We start from the raw sequence: 14,257 nt of genomic DNA, 5'->3' as shown, positions 1-14,257 counted from the left end.
AGATAGATAGATAGATAGATAGATAGATAGATAGATAGATAGATAGATAGATAGATAGATAGATAGAGATAGAATGTGCATAGTTTTTTGCATGCCAGTTCCTTGAGAGCAGGGCCTGTGCTTTTGCCTTTCTCTATTATCCCTAATGCTTAATATAGTGCCTGGCATGTATAAGAGCTTAATAAATATTTGATGACTGAATGATTTATGGAAGTGGTTTTTATAAAGAACACTGGAGAGGGACTCATTTGACTGACCATTAATATTTTTAGAATATGAGTTCTTTGATGGCAGGGACCATGTTTTTGCCTTTCTTTGTGTCCTTAGCACTTAATACAGTGCCTTGCATGTAGTAAGAGTTTAATGAATATTAACTGAGTGATTATCAGAAGAAGTTATTATAAAGGACAACATTTAGATAGTCTCAGTGGATGGACTTATGATATAGCAATATTGGGGTTTTTTTTACCTGTTTGTACATATATACAAAATTTAGTTGAATTCAGTTAAAACTGTTGATTTAATAAAACTTTTTTTTTGTTTCCCCTATGTGATATCACACAATCCATTGGACTTAATTTTTTTACTTTTTGACCAGATGTTTTTACACTGTAAGATACAGTATTTTTAGCCAGATTTCTTTACAATCCAAAGTAACAAATTTATTATAAAATATACCATTAGAAGTACCTTTGCACAGAGATAAAAGCTCTGAAAAGGCATTAGAAGATCAGGATTTTCATTTCATTTCATTATCATTATAACTGACATTTGTATGTTGCTTTAGGGTTTTCAAAGGGCATAAATACATTATCTATTTGAGTCTCATGGTACCCTTATGATGTGGGTACTATAGGTATTATTATCCCATTTTTACAGATGGTTAAGTGATTTGCCTCTGTTCACACAGCTAATAATTATCAGAGATAGGATTGAAACCAGGACTCTCTTGACACCAAGTCTCACACTGTTGCCACTAAATTATTTTGCTTCTCATGACTTTTATGTTCTATATTTCATTTAAACCCCATAATGAACCTATGAGATTCTGCTTCTAAATAGGAAAGGGAAGGGAATAAGCATTTATATAGCACTGACTATGTGCCAGGCACTGTGCTAAATGCTTTTTTTTCTTGACAAATATCTCATTTGCTCCTAACAATAACCCTGCAAGGTAGGTGCTATTATTATTTCCATTTTACAGTTGAGGAAACAGAGGGATACAGACTTTCCTAAGGTCATATAGCTAGTTTAGTGACTTAGACTGGATTTAAATTCAGGTCTTCCTGACTCCAGATACAGCTCTGGCAAGTAATTTGGAACTATACTCAAAGGGCAATCAAACTGTGCATACCCTTTGATCTGGCAATACCACTACTAATTCTGTATTCTAGAGAGATCATAAAAAAGGAAAAAGGACCCACAGGACAAAAATATTTATAGCAGCTCTTTTGTTGTGGCAAAGAATTGGAAATTGAGGGGATGTCCATCAATTAGGGAATGGCTGAACAAGCTGTGGTATATAAATGTAATGGAATACTATTGTGCTATAAGAAATGACAAGCAGGCAGATTTCAGAAAAACCTGGAAAGACTTACATGAACTGATTCAAAATGAAGTGAGCAGAGCCAGGAGAAAATTGTACACAGTAGCAACAACATTGTGTGATAATCAACTATGAATAACTTAGCTCCTCCCAGTAATACAATGATTCAAGGCAATTCCAAAGAATTCATAATGGAAAGTGCTTTTCGCATCCAGAGAAAAAACTGATTTAGTCTTAATTCAGATGGAAGCATACTGTTTTCACTTTTTTTCCATAGTTTTTTACCTTTTGGTCTGTTTCTTCTTTCACAATATAACTAATATGGAAATGTTTACATGATTTCATGTAACCTATACCAAATTGCCTATCATTTTAGGGAGAGGCAAGGGAGTGAGAAAATTTGGAATTCAAAATATTTTAAATGAATATTAAAAATTGTCTTTACATTTAATTGAAAAAATAAAATTAAAAAAGAACCAATTCTATAAACTCCCTGCTATTGTAGAAGCAATGAGTCACCACAAGGCCATTACTGAAGTGGATTCTATCATCTTTTACCCACTAAACTAAATAATCTATTTTAACAGAACACTGAGGAAAGGATTATCTTCCTTTTCCTCAGAAAATCATTACTCTATTGCATGAGAGGAAATATTAAGGCTACAAAAGATAGGAATGTCACTTATATGATCCTCTGACTGTGATCCTCTGACTGTGATTATGCCCATAGCACATTCCTAGACCTTAACTGCAAAAATTAACATTCCTGTGAAACAGAAATGCAATGAGAATTGAGCAGCAAAAGGGCGGCCTTAATCAAAATCTTCAGCATTTAAGAAAGCACAATTATCACTTTTAACTGAAGAACTGTTAACTGAAGTCTTTAATGTTTGGCTTCTTTTTATTTTGATATATCAGTGACTTTTCATTTTCCAGTGAAAATGTATTTGCTTTTCCTCTTTTCTATAGATTCCTGATTTTCCTATAGGCCAAAAAAAAACCCCTGCCTTTAAATCATTTTGTCTTATGAAAAATTTCTCTGCTTCCCATCAAACTTTTAAACCAAGAGTTATTAACATGGGGGCTACAGACACCTTGGGAGTCCATTTATATATTTCAAAGTATCCATGAACTTAGCTAACAAAAATAATTACATCTGGGAGGCAGAGCCAAGATGGTGAAGTAAAAGCAGTGACTTGCTTGAGCTCTCCCCCAAACCCCTCCAAATACCTATAAAAAAATGGCTCCAAACAAATTCTAAAGCAGCGGAACCCACAAAAAGACAGAGTGAAACAGATTTCCAGCCCAAGACAGCCTGAATGGTTGATTGGAAAGGTATATTGCACCAGTTGGGGAGAGGAGCACAGTTCTGTGTGGGTGCGCAGGCCACAGCGACCCTGAAGCAGGCCTCACAGGACTGAATCGCGGGCAGCTGTGACGGTTTCCAGACTTCTCAACCCATGAATGCCAAAGACAGTGAGAAGGTCAGTGAGAAAATTCTGTGTCAGTGGGGAGAAAGAGAAGTCAGTGGTCTCAGCTTCAGTCCCCGAGCTTGGCGGGGGCAATGGCTGCCTCCTGAGCTTTCAGCCCACAGACTGAGGGGGAATCAAGTGGCTGATAAGAGGGGGATTGCAGGAATCTCTCTGCTGGTGCAGGATTCTCTTGCTTTGCCTGTGCTTGGATCTGGGTCACAGTTCTGGATGGCAGTCCTGGGGCAAGGAGGAGTGCTGACGTGGTGAAGCTTGTAGTGGCTGTGGAGAGGAAACCCTCCTCACAGTGCTCATAGTTCCAAGACAGAAAAGAGTGCTCACAGACCAGAGTACAGGCCAGGAAAGGAGTAACACCTTGCCCTTGATCATAGCACCTTGGAAGAACTGAAAATTTACAGGTCCCTAGAAGTATCTCTGAACACAGCTGCACAAAACCCCTGAAGCTTGGGACAGTACATTCTCCACACTAGAAACAGACTCCTACCTTAACAAAGAGTTTATAACTCAAATAATTGGCTGGGATCATGAGCAAGCAGTGCAAAAAGAGTCAGACTGTATTATCTTACTTTGATTACAAAGAAGAAAAACATACAACCAGAAGAAGACAACGAAGCCAGAGCTCCTACATCCAAAGCCTCCAAGAAAAATATGAATTGGTCCCAGTTCATGGAAGAGCTCAAAAAGGATTTTGAAAAGCAAATAAGAGAAGTAGAGGAAAAACTGAGAGTGATGCTAAAGGAGACCCAAAAAAATACTGAAGAAAATAACACCTTAAAAAAATAGCCTAACCCAAATGGCCAAAGAGGTCCAAAAGGCCAATGAGGAGAAGAATGCCCTTACAAGCAAATTTAGCCAAATGGAAAAGGAAGTCCAAAAGCTTACTGAAGAAAATACTTCCTTAAAAATTAGAATGGAGAAATTGGAAGATAGGGACAATTTGAGAAATCAAGGCATCGTAACACTAATCAAAAGGAATGAAAAATAGAAGAGGTGAAATATCTCATTGGAAAAACAACTGACCTGGAAAATAGATCCAGGAGAGAGAACTTAAAAATTATTGGACTATCTGAAAGCTATGATCAAAAAAAGAACCTAGACATCATCTTTCAAGAAATTATCAAAGAAAACTGCCCTGATATTTTAGAACCAGAGGGCAAAATAGAAATGGAAAGAATCCACCGATCACCTCCTGAAAGAGATCCCCTAAGGAAAACTCCTAGGAATGTTGTAGCCAAATTCCAGAATTCCCAGGTCAAGGAGAAGATATTGCAAGCAGCCAGAAGGAAACAATTCAAGTATTGTGGAAACACAATCAGCATAACACAAGATTTAGCAGCTTCTACATTAAGGGTCCAAAGGACATGGAGTATGATATTCTGGAGGGCAAAGGAATTAAGACTACAACCTAGAATCACCTACCCAGGAAAACTGAGTATAATCCTTCAGGGAAAAAAATGGTCATTCAATGAAATAGAGGACTTTCAAGCATTCCTGTGGAAAAGACCAGAGCTGAATAGGAAATTTGACCTTCAAATACAAGACTCAAGTGAAACATGGAAGAGGTAAACAGGAAAGAGAAATCATAAGAGACTTATTAAGGTTGAACTGTTTACATTCCTGCAGGAAAAGATGATATTTGTAACTCAGTAGTCCTTTGTCAGTATTAGGGTAATGGGAGGGAAAAAATTATATGTTTGTATAGATAGATAGATAGAGGACACAGGGTGAGTTGAAGATGAAGGAGTGATATCTGGAAAATAAAATTAAGGGGTGGGAGAAGATTATACTGGGAGAAGGAGAAAGAGAGAAGTAGAATGAAGTAAAATATCTCACATTAGACAGACAAGAAAAGACTTTTACAGTGGAGGGGAAATGGGGGAAGGTGAGAGGGAATGAGTGAATCTTAAGGATTTGGCTTAAGGAGGGAATAACATACACAATGGGGTATGGAAATCTATTTTACTCTACAGGAAAATAAGGGGGGAAGGGGACAAGAGAGCAGGGGGTTGATAGAGGGGAGGGCAGATTGAGGGAGGGGATAATCAAAAGCAAACACTTCTGAGGAGGGACAGGGTCAAAAGAGAGAATAGAATAAATGGGGGGTAGGATAGGATGAAGGGAAATATACTTAGTTTTTCACAACAGGACTACTATGGAAGTGTTTTGCATGACTACACATCTATAACCTGTATCGAGATGCTTGCTATTTCAATGAGGGTGGGTGGGGAGGGAGGAAGGAAGAAAATTTATAACCCAAAGTTTTAAAAACACTTGTTAAAATTTTTAAAAAAATTTTAAAAATAATTACATCATCATTTTCATGAACCTTTGGTTTCCTTCATAATCCTATGCATTAAGAAACATTGTTCTGAGAGGGGGTCCATAGGCTTCACCAGACCACAAAGGAGTCTGTGACACAAACACACAAAGGTTAAGAAACCTAGTTTTAAATTAAAATAAAATACTACAATCATTTTGATAAAATTAGGTTTTTGTTTGTTGCTTTGTTTTTAACTTCAGACTACCTGAAAATTACAAAGGAAAAAGGACATCATCTTTCAGGTTTTGTTTTCCACTTATGCTCACCACACATGTGGCCAATCGATGTTCAAAACTTTGCAAAGCATGTTGTATTATAAGCATTCCTCATCCACATGTGTTGAAAGGTAGACATATCTCCGAGTCACTCAACAGCTGGCCATTCTGCAAAGCTCAATTTTTTTGTTATTATGAATGGTTTAAATAACCAAGAGACACAAAGAAACCTACTCTCTTGAGCACAACTAACCCAGGTATTAGTCCCCATGGCTCTGCTGAGGCCATACATCATCATTAATCCCTTGTAGGATAAATACCTGGTTTTCCTCTTGGTCCCACTGGCAAATTTGCAGGACCTGCTCCAGCTCCTGACGTTGCTGCTTCAGGTACTTGTCCAGTTGCCTTCTCCTGTCTTGTAGCAATTCAAGAAGGCTGTCAATCTTCAAGCAACTGCTATGAGCCCCCTGAATCAACTCAGGGTTCACATTAGGTCCATCACATTTGAATTTTTCTATGAATTCAGTCAGTTGTTGACTTTTGTTTAAGAGGGTTAGGGAACGTCCTAAGAGTTCTGGAAGAAAAAGAGATGGCAAACCAAATCTTGGTGAGACCCAACCTATACATCATAATATTCAGGTATTTGGAAGTATCTTTAAAAGAGAAAAGTTGCATCACTATGGTTCTTTCCAACTCTAAAATTGTGTGATTCTTTGAGTCAATTATTGTAATTTTCTACATTAATCAGTAAAGGAAGAGATTCATAATTTATCTTTTAAACTCCTGTGATTTATATTTTCCTCATCTTCCCTCCAGAAGAGAGGCAAAGGGGAATAAGTGAAGACAATGTTACATGCAGTATCAGAAAAACATCCATTGTTTTTGCTGACCTTTTCTTGATTATAATGGATGGTGAGTTTATTGCTGAGGTAAGGGTGAGACATATTCAGAAATGATTGATGTAAAAACAAAGAACTTATCTAATACAACTTATCTAATAAAATTAAAATAATAATTAGCTCCTATGACCATCTGAATATTATGAATGATTTTTATAAATTTATATTATTGAGGGTATTTTGGAAGGTTTTGTGACTATACTAAACAAGTCTGGCACTGTTGGGTATTGGAAAAACATAGCTGAACTAATTAAGATAAGACCACCATTTAGTTGAAGTATAATACTATATGTTTAATAATAATATACATTTACACAATTATATTTTGCAGTAGCATCATCCCAACACTTCATGACTCACTCAACATCTCAGAACTGCATTTTTACCAGTAGTAAAAGTTGTAAGGAATGATTTCAGTAATTTGTATCTCAAGACCTTACAAGACGCACACTCAGAATTCCATTCTTGGTTATGTTTTTCATCAACACCAGGTATTTACTTCTCTTCAGATCCCAGTAAGATAGTCTCATCATTCCCATTTTATGAGTGGGGAAGATGAGGCACATGTAAATACCTGCTTAAGACTGACCCATTAGTGGCCTCTTGGCTCTTAGGCCCCGAGGATTTCCTCCTTAGGCTCTGCTACGTCTGAATCTGCTTCACTGGGCCTGTTCCAATTGCCCCATGAGGGTTATGTGACTACAACTAAAATGGCCTATAGTCATCAGCAAACCAGCCCTGGCACTTGCCCTCAACCAACATTCCATCCATTTATTTGGACTTCAAAGGGACCCAACAGGCTCTTCTGAACCATTTCCATGATGCTGAAATTGAGGATCTTCTTTTCAGCTGTCAGTCCAAGGAGCTGCTTGCCTCTTTCCCCAACCCACACCAGGTGCTGCATGCAAACTAGCTCGATGTTGCCTCAGAGGCTAACACATTGGAAGGAATGGAGCAAAGAGATATCAACGACTAACCTCCACCTTTCCACCTCCATCCTCAAACCCTTTAGGAAAGTCTGTCTTTTTCCCAGACCTCCCATCCTTCTGACAGACACTTGCCTTTGATGACCTCAGTTAGGAAGCTCCCATCAGTAAAAGCATCAATCACTGTCAGGTCATCAGTGTTAAAATGGCTATGTGATGAGTGTGTCAGGCCAATGAAGATTGAATTGAGACTACAGAACTCATCTCTATTACCTGCGCTTGATTCACTCCTCAGTCTCCTGAGTGGAATTTCATGTGATTCAGTTCCCTTGTCTTGGACCCAACTAGATTACTGCAGTATGATCGAAATGTGTGACTTGCTACTTTAATCCTGAACACTGGCATGCTATTTATAACACCAGCCAGTCACAAGGGCCTGTACAGCAACAGCCAGTCAAAATTACACATGAGCATGTTGGGTTCTCAAAATCTGTGCAGGAAAAATTACCTTCTCTGCTCTTTGAAACTTCCTAATTACATGATCATTAGTAAATGATAAATAATCATTGGTAGCACCATTTGGAGTCCTTTAAAAATAGCTTTTCAGAATATTCTGAGGTGAATGGGATTGAAATGAAAGGAGAGGAAGCTGAAAACCTCTCCTTCCCACTCAGAGACATAACTACAGGAGTAAAGTCAAAGCTTTGCCCTAAGGTACCAAAATTTAGAAGATACTGGCAGTGCTTCTAATCCCCCTGTAGGATTGAAGAAACTAAACTTAGTCTCTAAAGAAAAGAAAAATTAGTTAAAATATGAAGCCAGGGCTATAGCCACATCCCATTCCACCCCAAGATGGCATCACTTTTCAAACCAATGGCCTCAAGCTGCTTTTGCTTTTCTGCCCTTACCCTAAGTGACAAAGCTTCCAGTCAGAGCTCGGGAGAAATCAAGCTGTCATGGAAAAGCTAGGAGTCTGGGGTGGGATGAGTGACTTTTTGTCATTCCCTATCATCTTTTCCACAGAATAAAGTGTCTAGATAAGCCAATTGACTACCCCAACCTGAGGAGGAAGGACTAGCCTGCTGACACTGGTCAGGAATCTATCTATCTATCTATATATTTCCATTGTTGCTGTTTGTTGTTTTTGAGCCATTTCCATCATGTTCAATTCTTCATGACCCCATTTTTTGGGTTTTCTTAGTAATGATCCTGGAATGGTTTGCCATTTCCTTCTCCAGCTCATTTTACAGATGAGGAAACTGAGGCTAATAGGATTGACTTGCCCAGGGTCACACAGCTACTAAATGTCTGAGGCTGGATTTGAATTTATGAAGAAGCCTTCCTGATTCCAAGCCCAGTAATCTAACCACTGTGCCAATTTCCATTATGTATGTTGTTTAGCTTGTGTCATATTTTTTCTCGATTTTCATGTCTGATTGTGGAGGGGGATGGGAAGTGAAACACACATGCTTTTACTTTTTTTATATAGAAAGCTACATTAGTTTTCAAATGAGACAGGGCTTATTCCTCCTCCAGAGATCTTATGTAAAACTGGTTATGCTCAATTGAACCTTATAATAATCATTCACTGAAGATGATTGCAATCTCTTATGGAAGCCTTAGTTCTACTGCTATGGTCAGGATTATACATTAATCATGATATGTAGAAGAAAAGAATTGAAAAGTGCCATAAATTTGCATTCCCACATTTACTCTTTAAAATCTCTAAAAGCACGTGATGAGCAGATTGGTAGTAGTAAACGTGTGTCTTGCCTTTAGAATGGTGTTCATGGAGTTGAAGCAGTGATTTTAAGGATTCAGCATTCTCAAACTCTTGGGTGTTCTGCAGGAAGTCTTCAGCTTGGTCTATTTTAATAGCAAACTACAAGAGAAATACATACCAAAAAAAAAAGTACTTTTGAAAGAGAAACAACATTTGACTATTTGTACCTTCACTGAAGTCTTACTATAATATTTCCTTATGGCATTATCCCTCCCCATGCATTCCATGTTCCATCGCTCTGGCTTTCTTGGGTTTTTTGTACAGGGGATTCCATCTCCCACCTCCAAGCATTTGCATAGATTGTCCCCCATTCCTGAAAGACATTCTCTCCAGTTCTTGTAATCTCTGGATTGCTTTGAGCAATATAAGTGCTACTTGATGCCACCATCTTTAGAAAACTACTTTCATCACCATCACTGTTGTTTCTCCTTTGCTTACTAGGAAAATATCATTCCAGAAATGGGGAAAGGATATATTTGTACAAAAACATTTGTAGGAGCCCTTTGTGTGGTGGCAAAGAAATTGGGGGGATACCCATCAATTGAGGAATGGCTGAACAAGCAGTGATGCATTATTGTGATAGAATACTATTATGCTACAAGAAATGACAAGCAGGTGGCTTCAGAAAAACCTGGAAAGACCTATATAAACTCAGACAAAGTGGAATGAGCAGAACCATAACACTGTACATAGAAACCGCAATGATCAATGATGAATGACTTAGCTACTCTGATCAAGACAATAGTCCAAAACAATTCCGAGGGACCTGTGATGAAAAATCCTATCGACCTCCAGAGAGAGAGAACTGATAAACTCTGAATGCAGATTGAAGCATACTTTTTTAAAACTTTCTTTATTTTTCTTGGGGTTTTTTGTCTGTGCTTTTTTTTTTGCAACATGGCTAATATGGAAATATGTTTTGCATGACTTCATATGAGTAATCAATATCAAATTGCTTGCCTTCTCAAGGAGCAGGGGAGGGAAAGAATTTGAAACTCAAAATTAAAAAAAAATGAATGTTACAAATGTTTTTACATGTGATTGGGAAATATTTAGCAAAAAAATTTGGAAAAAAATATCATGCCCCCAAACTATGGGTTTACCCCAAGCCCAGGGCATTCTTTCTTCTCTCTTTATACTCTCTGTTAGTGACCTCATCAACTCCCATGATTTTAATTATAATCTCTATGCTGATAACTCATAGATCTATATATGTAGCCCCATTTTCACTCAGCTTCAGTCTCATACCACCAACCAATTAATGGGCATTTCAAAATGGATGTCCTAGACACATCTCAAATTCAAAAGCAATGTGGCATGGTAGATTGAAGATTGGGCCTGAAATCAGGAAGAAATGAATTCAAATCCAGCCTCAGATACTTATTACCTATGTGACTCCTGGAAGGTCACTTAAAAAAAAAACCACCTTTTTTCTGCCTCAGTTTCCTCAACTGTAAAATGAATCCTCATTTTAATGATAGCAGTAATGATAGCAATAATAGCAGCTACTTCGCAAGATTGTGAGAATCAAATGAAATATTTGTAAAGCTCTTAGAACAAAGTATGGAACATAGTAGGTACTTAATTAATAACCTTTGTTCCCTTCCCCCTTTCCTTCTCTTCAAACATGCCCCAAACATAAGTTATTATTTTACCCTTCCTCCCAAACCCATCCCTCTTCAAAACTTCCCTAGGTCTGCCAAAGGCACTGCTACTCTTCTTGTCTCCCAGCTTCTTAACCACCCTGTCCTATGAGACGCCTCAATCTCTCTCATTCCACATATCTTATCAGTTGCCAAATCTGGCTGTATCTATAGCCACATCTCTCACATCTGAGCCCTTCTCTCTCTTCACATAGCCACCCCCTTCACTCAGGGTCTTCTCACAGAGATTATTACAACAGCCCCCTAATTAGTCTCCCTACCTCAAATCTCTCCTCACTCCAGTCTATTCTCCACACTGCTGTCAAAGTCACTTTTCTTAAGCCCAAATCTAGCCACGCTTCTCCCCTGCTCAACAAAATTCAGCAGCCTCCTATTGCCTCTAGGAGACAAATATAAACTACTTGATTTACCTTTTATAGTCCTTCACAAATTGTCTCCAAACAACCTCTTCGGCCTCAGCATACATTACTTCTCCTCTAATACTCTGAGAACCAAGTAAACTAATTTTCCTTCAGTCCTCCATGTATTTCTCTCCATTTCCCATTTCCATGCCTTTGCACTAGCTATTTCCCCTGACTGGGATCTATTGCTCCCTTCCTCTCTTCCAGTTCATGAAATACCTCTTCTTTCTTCAAGACGCCTCTTGGGAACCACCTTCTACATGAAGCCTTTCCTGATCCACTCTCTACCCCCAGTTAGAGAGACTGTCCTCTCTAACCTGTATTTTTAAAAATTATTTATTCTCTTTGTATATTTTCATTATGTATATACTAACATACAATTTAAAGCAGCCAAGGCATAATAGTGAGCTGGTCTTGGAACCAGATACCTTCTGGGAGACACTGGTCAGATCACATATCCTCTCCTTGCTCTAAGCAACTCTCCAGGACTACAAGTTTCAGGGACTCCTCTCACCTTCATTGGAATAAAATATTTCATCATAGAGAATTCTCTCTATCAATGAAATCATAGACAAATTCCTATCTCTATGTGCATGTATACACTTGTCTTCCTCATTAGAAAGTAAGCCCTCTGTGAGAAGGGATCCTTTCATTCTTTGTACTTGTATCCCCAACACTAGCACCTTGCCTTGTCATACAAGTAGCACGTAATAAATGCTTGTTTGCATAGATTGTCTCCCATTGCAGAAAGAAACTTCCTCCACCTCTTGTAATCCTTGGGTTCCATCAAGACTGAATTCAAGTACTACCTCCAATGTGAGGCTCCTACTTATTTACATGAGTAAATTAATTGTTTTGTATTTATTTATCTACAGACAGAAAAAAAAAACACGTGTTTTCTTCCCAGTAGAATTTGAGCATCTTGAGGGTAGAGACTGTTCTGATTTTGTTGTTTTGGTTTTGGAGGGGTTTTGTTTGTTTGTTTGTTTGTTTATTTTTTGCATTCCCCAATGCCTAGCATATTATACCTTGAATTGCACTGAAATGGACAGGAATGGAAGTGTCCTGGGATTCTCAAGAGTCATGCCAGTGGAGCATAAACTCTGGGAAGTTCCAACAAACTTATAAGATCTTTATTTAATTTTTTAAAAAAAATTTTAGTTTTAATTTCAAATTATCTCCCTCATTCCATATCATCTTTATCTGTTGAGAAGAGGAAAAAAACCATTTCCACATTAATAATTATAAGGTTTTAAATACAAACTCTGTGTATATCTTCCAAAGGCCTGCCTACCTACTGTGGAAAGGGGAAAGGAACAAGCATTTATTAAAAGTCTACAATGTGCCAGGCACTGTGCCAATCATTTTGCAAATATCTAATTTATAAAGTGCTCAGTAAAGAGAGGCTCATAACTAGACTCGTCACCAGCTGATAGATGTTTTGGGCCAGAGAAATCCATGAAACACTTGTATACAGTAATGAAAACATAAGATTGCCAAAAGTTGTTCATTTGTAAGTTTCTCATGGATTCTGTAAGTGAGATGAACCTTTTCATCTTAATGATTAGAGAATATACTTTAAAAAGCCAGGACAGGGCAGCCAGGTGGTGCAGTGGATAGAGCACTGGCCCTGAAGTCAGGAGGACTTGAGTTCAAATTCGGCCTCAGACCAAACACTTGACACTTACTAGCTGTGTGACCCTGGGCAAGTCACTTACCCCCAATTGCCTAAAAAAAAAAAAAAAAGAATAGCGAAGGAAATATTTAGCTGTGTGACCCTGGGCAAGTCACTTAACCCTGATTGCCTAGTCTAAAAAAAAAACAAAAACAAAAACAAAAAAAAACAAGGACAGATCTTCCTTACCTAGAAAAGTATGTGTGTGTGTGAGAGAGAGAGAATTAAGGGAAATATGTATGCATACATGTGGAATTAAGGGAAAATTTTAACATAGGTGAGTAATTCAATGTACCATGTATGTTATATGTGTTAACAATATATAATAAATACATATGTTATATATGCATGGACCTATTTGCTAAGATGAAATGAATCAGGTGTGCCTATAACCAGGTACATGTGTACATGTGTTTCATCTAGGAGGAAGTCAGAATGAGGAAAAAAAAGAAAGGAAGTATATATGGTTTCCCCAACAAAGACTGCAAAACAAATAGCTTTTTGGACCTATGCTCAAATTGTCAAAAACAAATTTTGAAACAGTCTAAAGTTTCTGCTGTCCCCTCTTGCTGTTAAACAAGCTCATGATACATGAGCATGTCTCCTCAAGTCTTCATTTCCCATAACTAATCCTTTGAGCTTCAATATTTGGGATTTGTGTCCTGATTTTTGAATTTGAGGATGTCATATTCTTTGAAGCTGGTACTTTATCATAATGAAACAGCAATCTCACATCAAAATAAATGTGCTGCCAACTTGACAGGAAAGTTAAAAATGAAATTCCCAATAACTATCTTCTCTAAAATATGACATTTCCCATTTATAATGCTCTTTAAGAATCTCACATGTTGAATTGGGAAGCTCAAAGAGTCATGAGAATTAAAGAGAAACAAGGCAAGGAGGGAAGGGAATGGGGGAGAGACTGTTAGGTATATTCTCTTTTATTTTAATTAACACTAAGAATGAAACTTCTAGCTACAATCTTATGTAAAATGTTATTTTTACATTTCATTTCAGTATTTATTGGATACCTACTTGATATAAGTAGGCAATTTTATGTATGTATATTATTAATTTTGAAGGACTCAAGTGGCTATTGCCCCTAGGGTCAAATACGAACTCAGTTTCCTTCTAAAGCCCTTGACAAGCTGGCCCTAACTTATCTTTTCTATGTGTTACTATCCTTCCTTCACTCTGTAATTCAACCAAAGTGGCGTTCTCTCTAGTCTTCACACATGGCACTCCATCTCCTCCTGTTTACATGCCTCGTATATATAGATATAGATAGATAGATAGATAGATAGATAGATAGATAGATAGATAGATAGATAGATAGAT

At 37.7% G+C, this 14,257-nt stretch overlaps 1 protein-coding gene across 2 annotated transcripts in view; it reads right to left on the bottom strand.

Annotated features, from left to right (window-relative positions):
- The window catches only part of CCDC141 (coiled-coil domain containing 141), a 276,321-nt gene that overhangs the window by 214,272 nt on the left and 47,792 nt on the right, over positions 1 to 14,257 (bottom strand). For both annotated transcript variants that reach the window (XM_027865848.1, XM_027865847.1), the window contains exons 5-6: positions 9,170 to 9,278; positions 5,892 to 6,145 (exon numbers count right to left, since the gene is read on the bottom strand). In XM_027865848.1, the coding sequence (XP_027721649.1) occupies positions 5,892 to 6,145; positions 9,170 to 9,278 (363 nt within the window). The remainder of the gene's footprint in view (positions 1 to 5,891; positions 6,146 to 9,169; positions 9,279 to 14,257) is intronic.

The sequence above is a fragment of the Vombatus ursinus genome, unplaced genomic scaffold (genome assembly GCF_900497805.2).
Source record: "Vombatus ursinus unplaced genomic scaffold, bare-nosed wombat genome assembly UNPS02014779.1, whole genome shotgun sequence".
In the NCBI taxonomy this organism is placed as follows: Eukaryota; Metazoa; Chordata; class Mammalia; order Diprotodontia; family Vombatidae; genus Vombatus; species Vombatus ursinus.
Note: the sequence above shows the minus strand (reverse complement) of the source record. Positions and strands in the feature narration are given on the sequence as shown.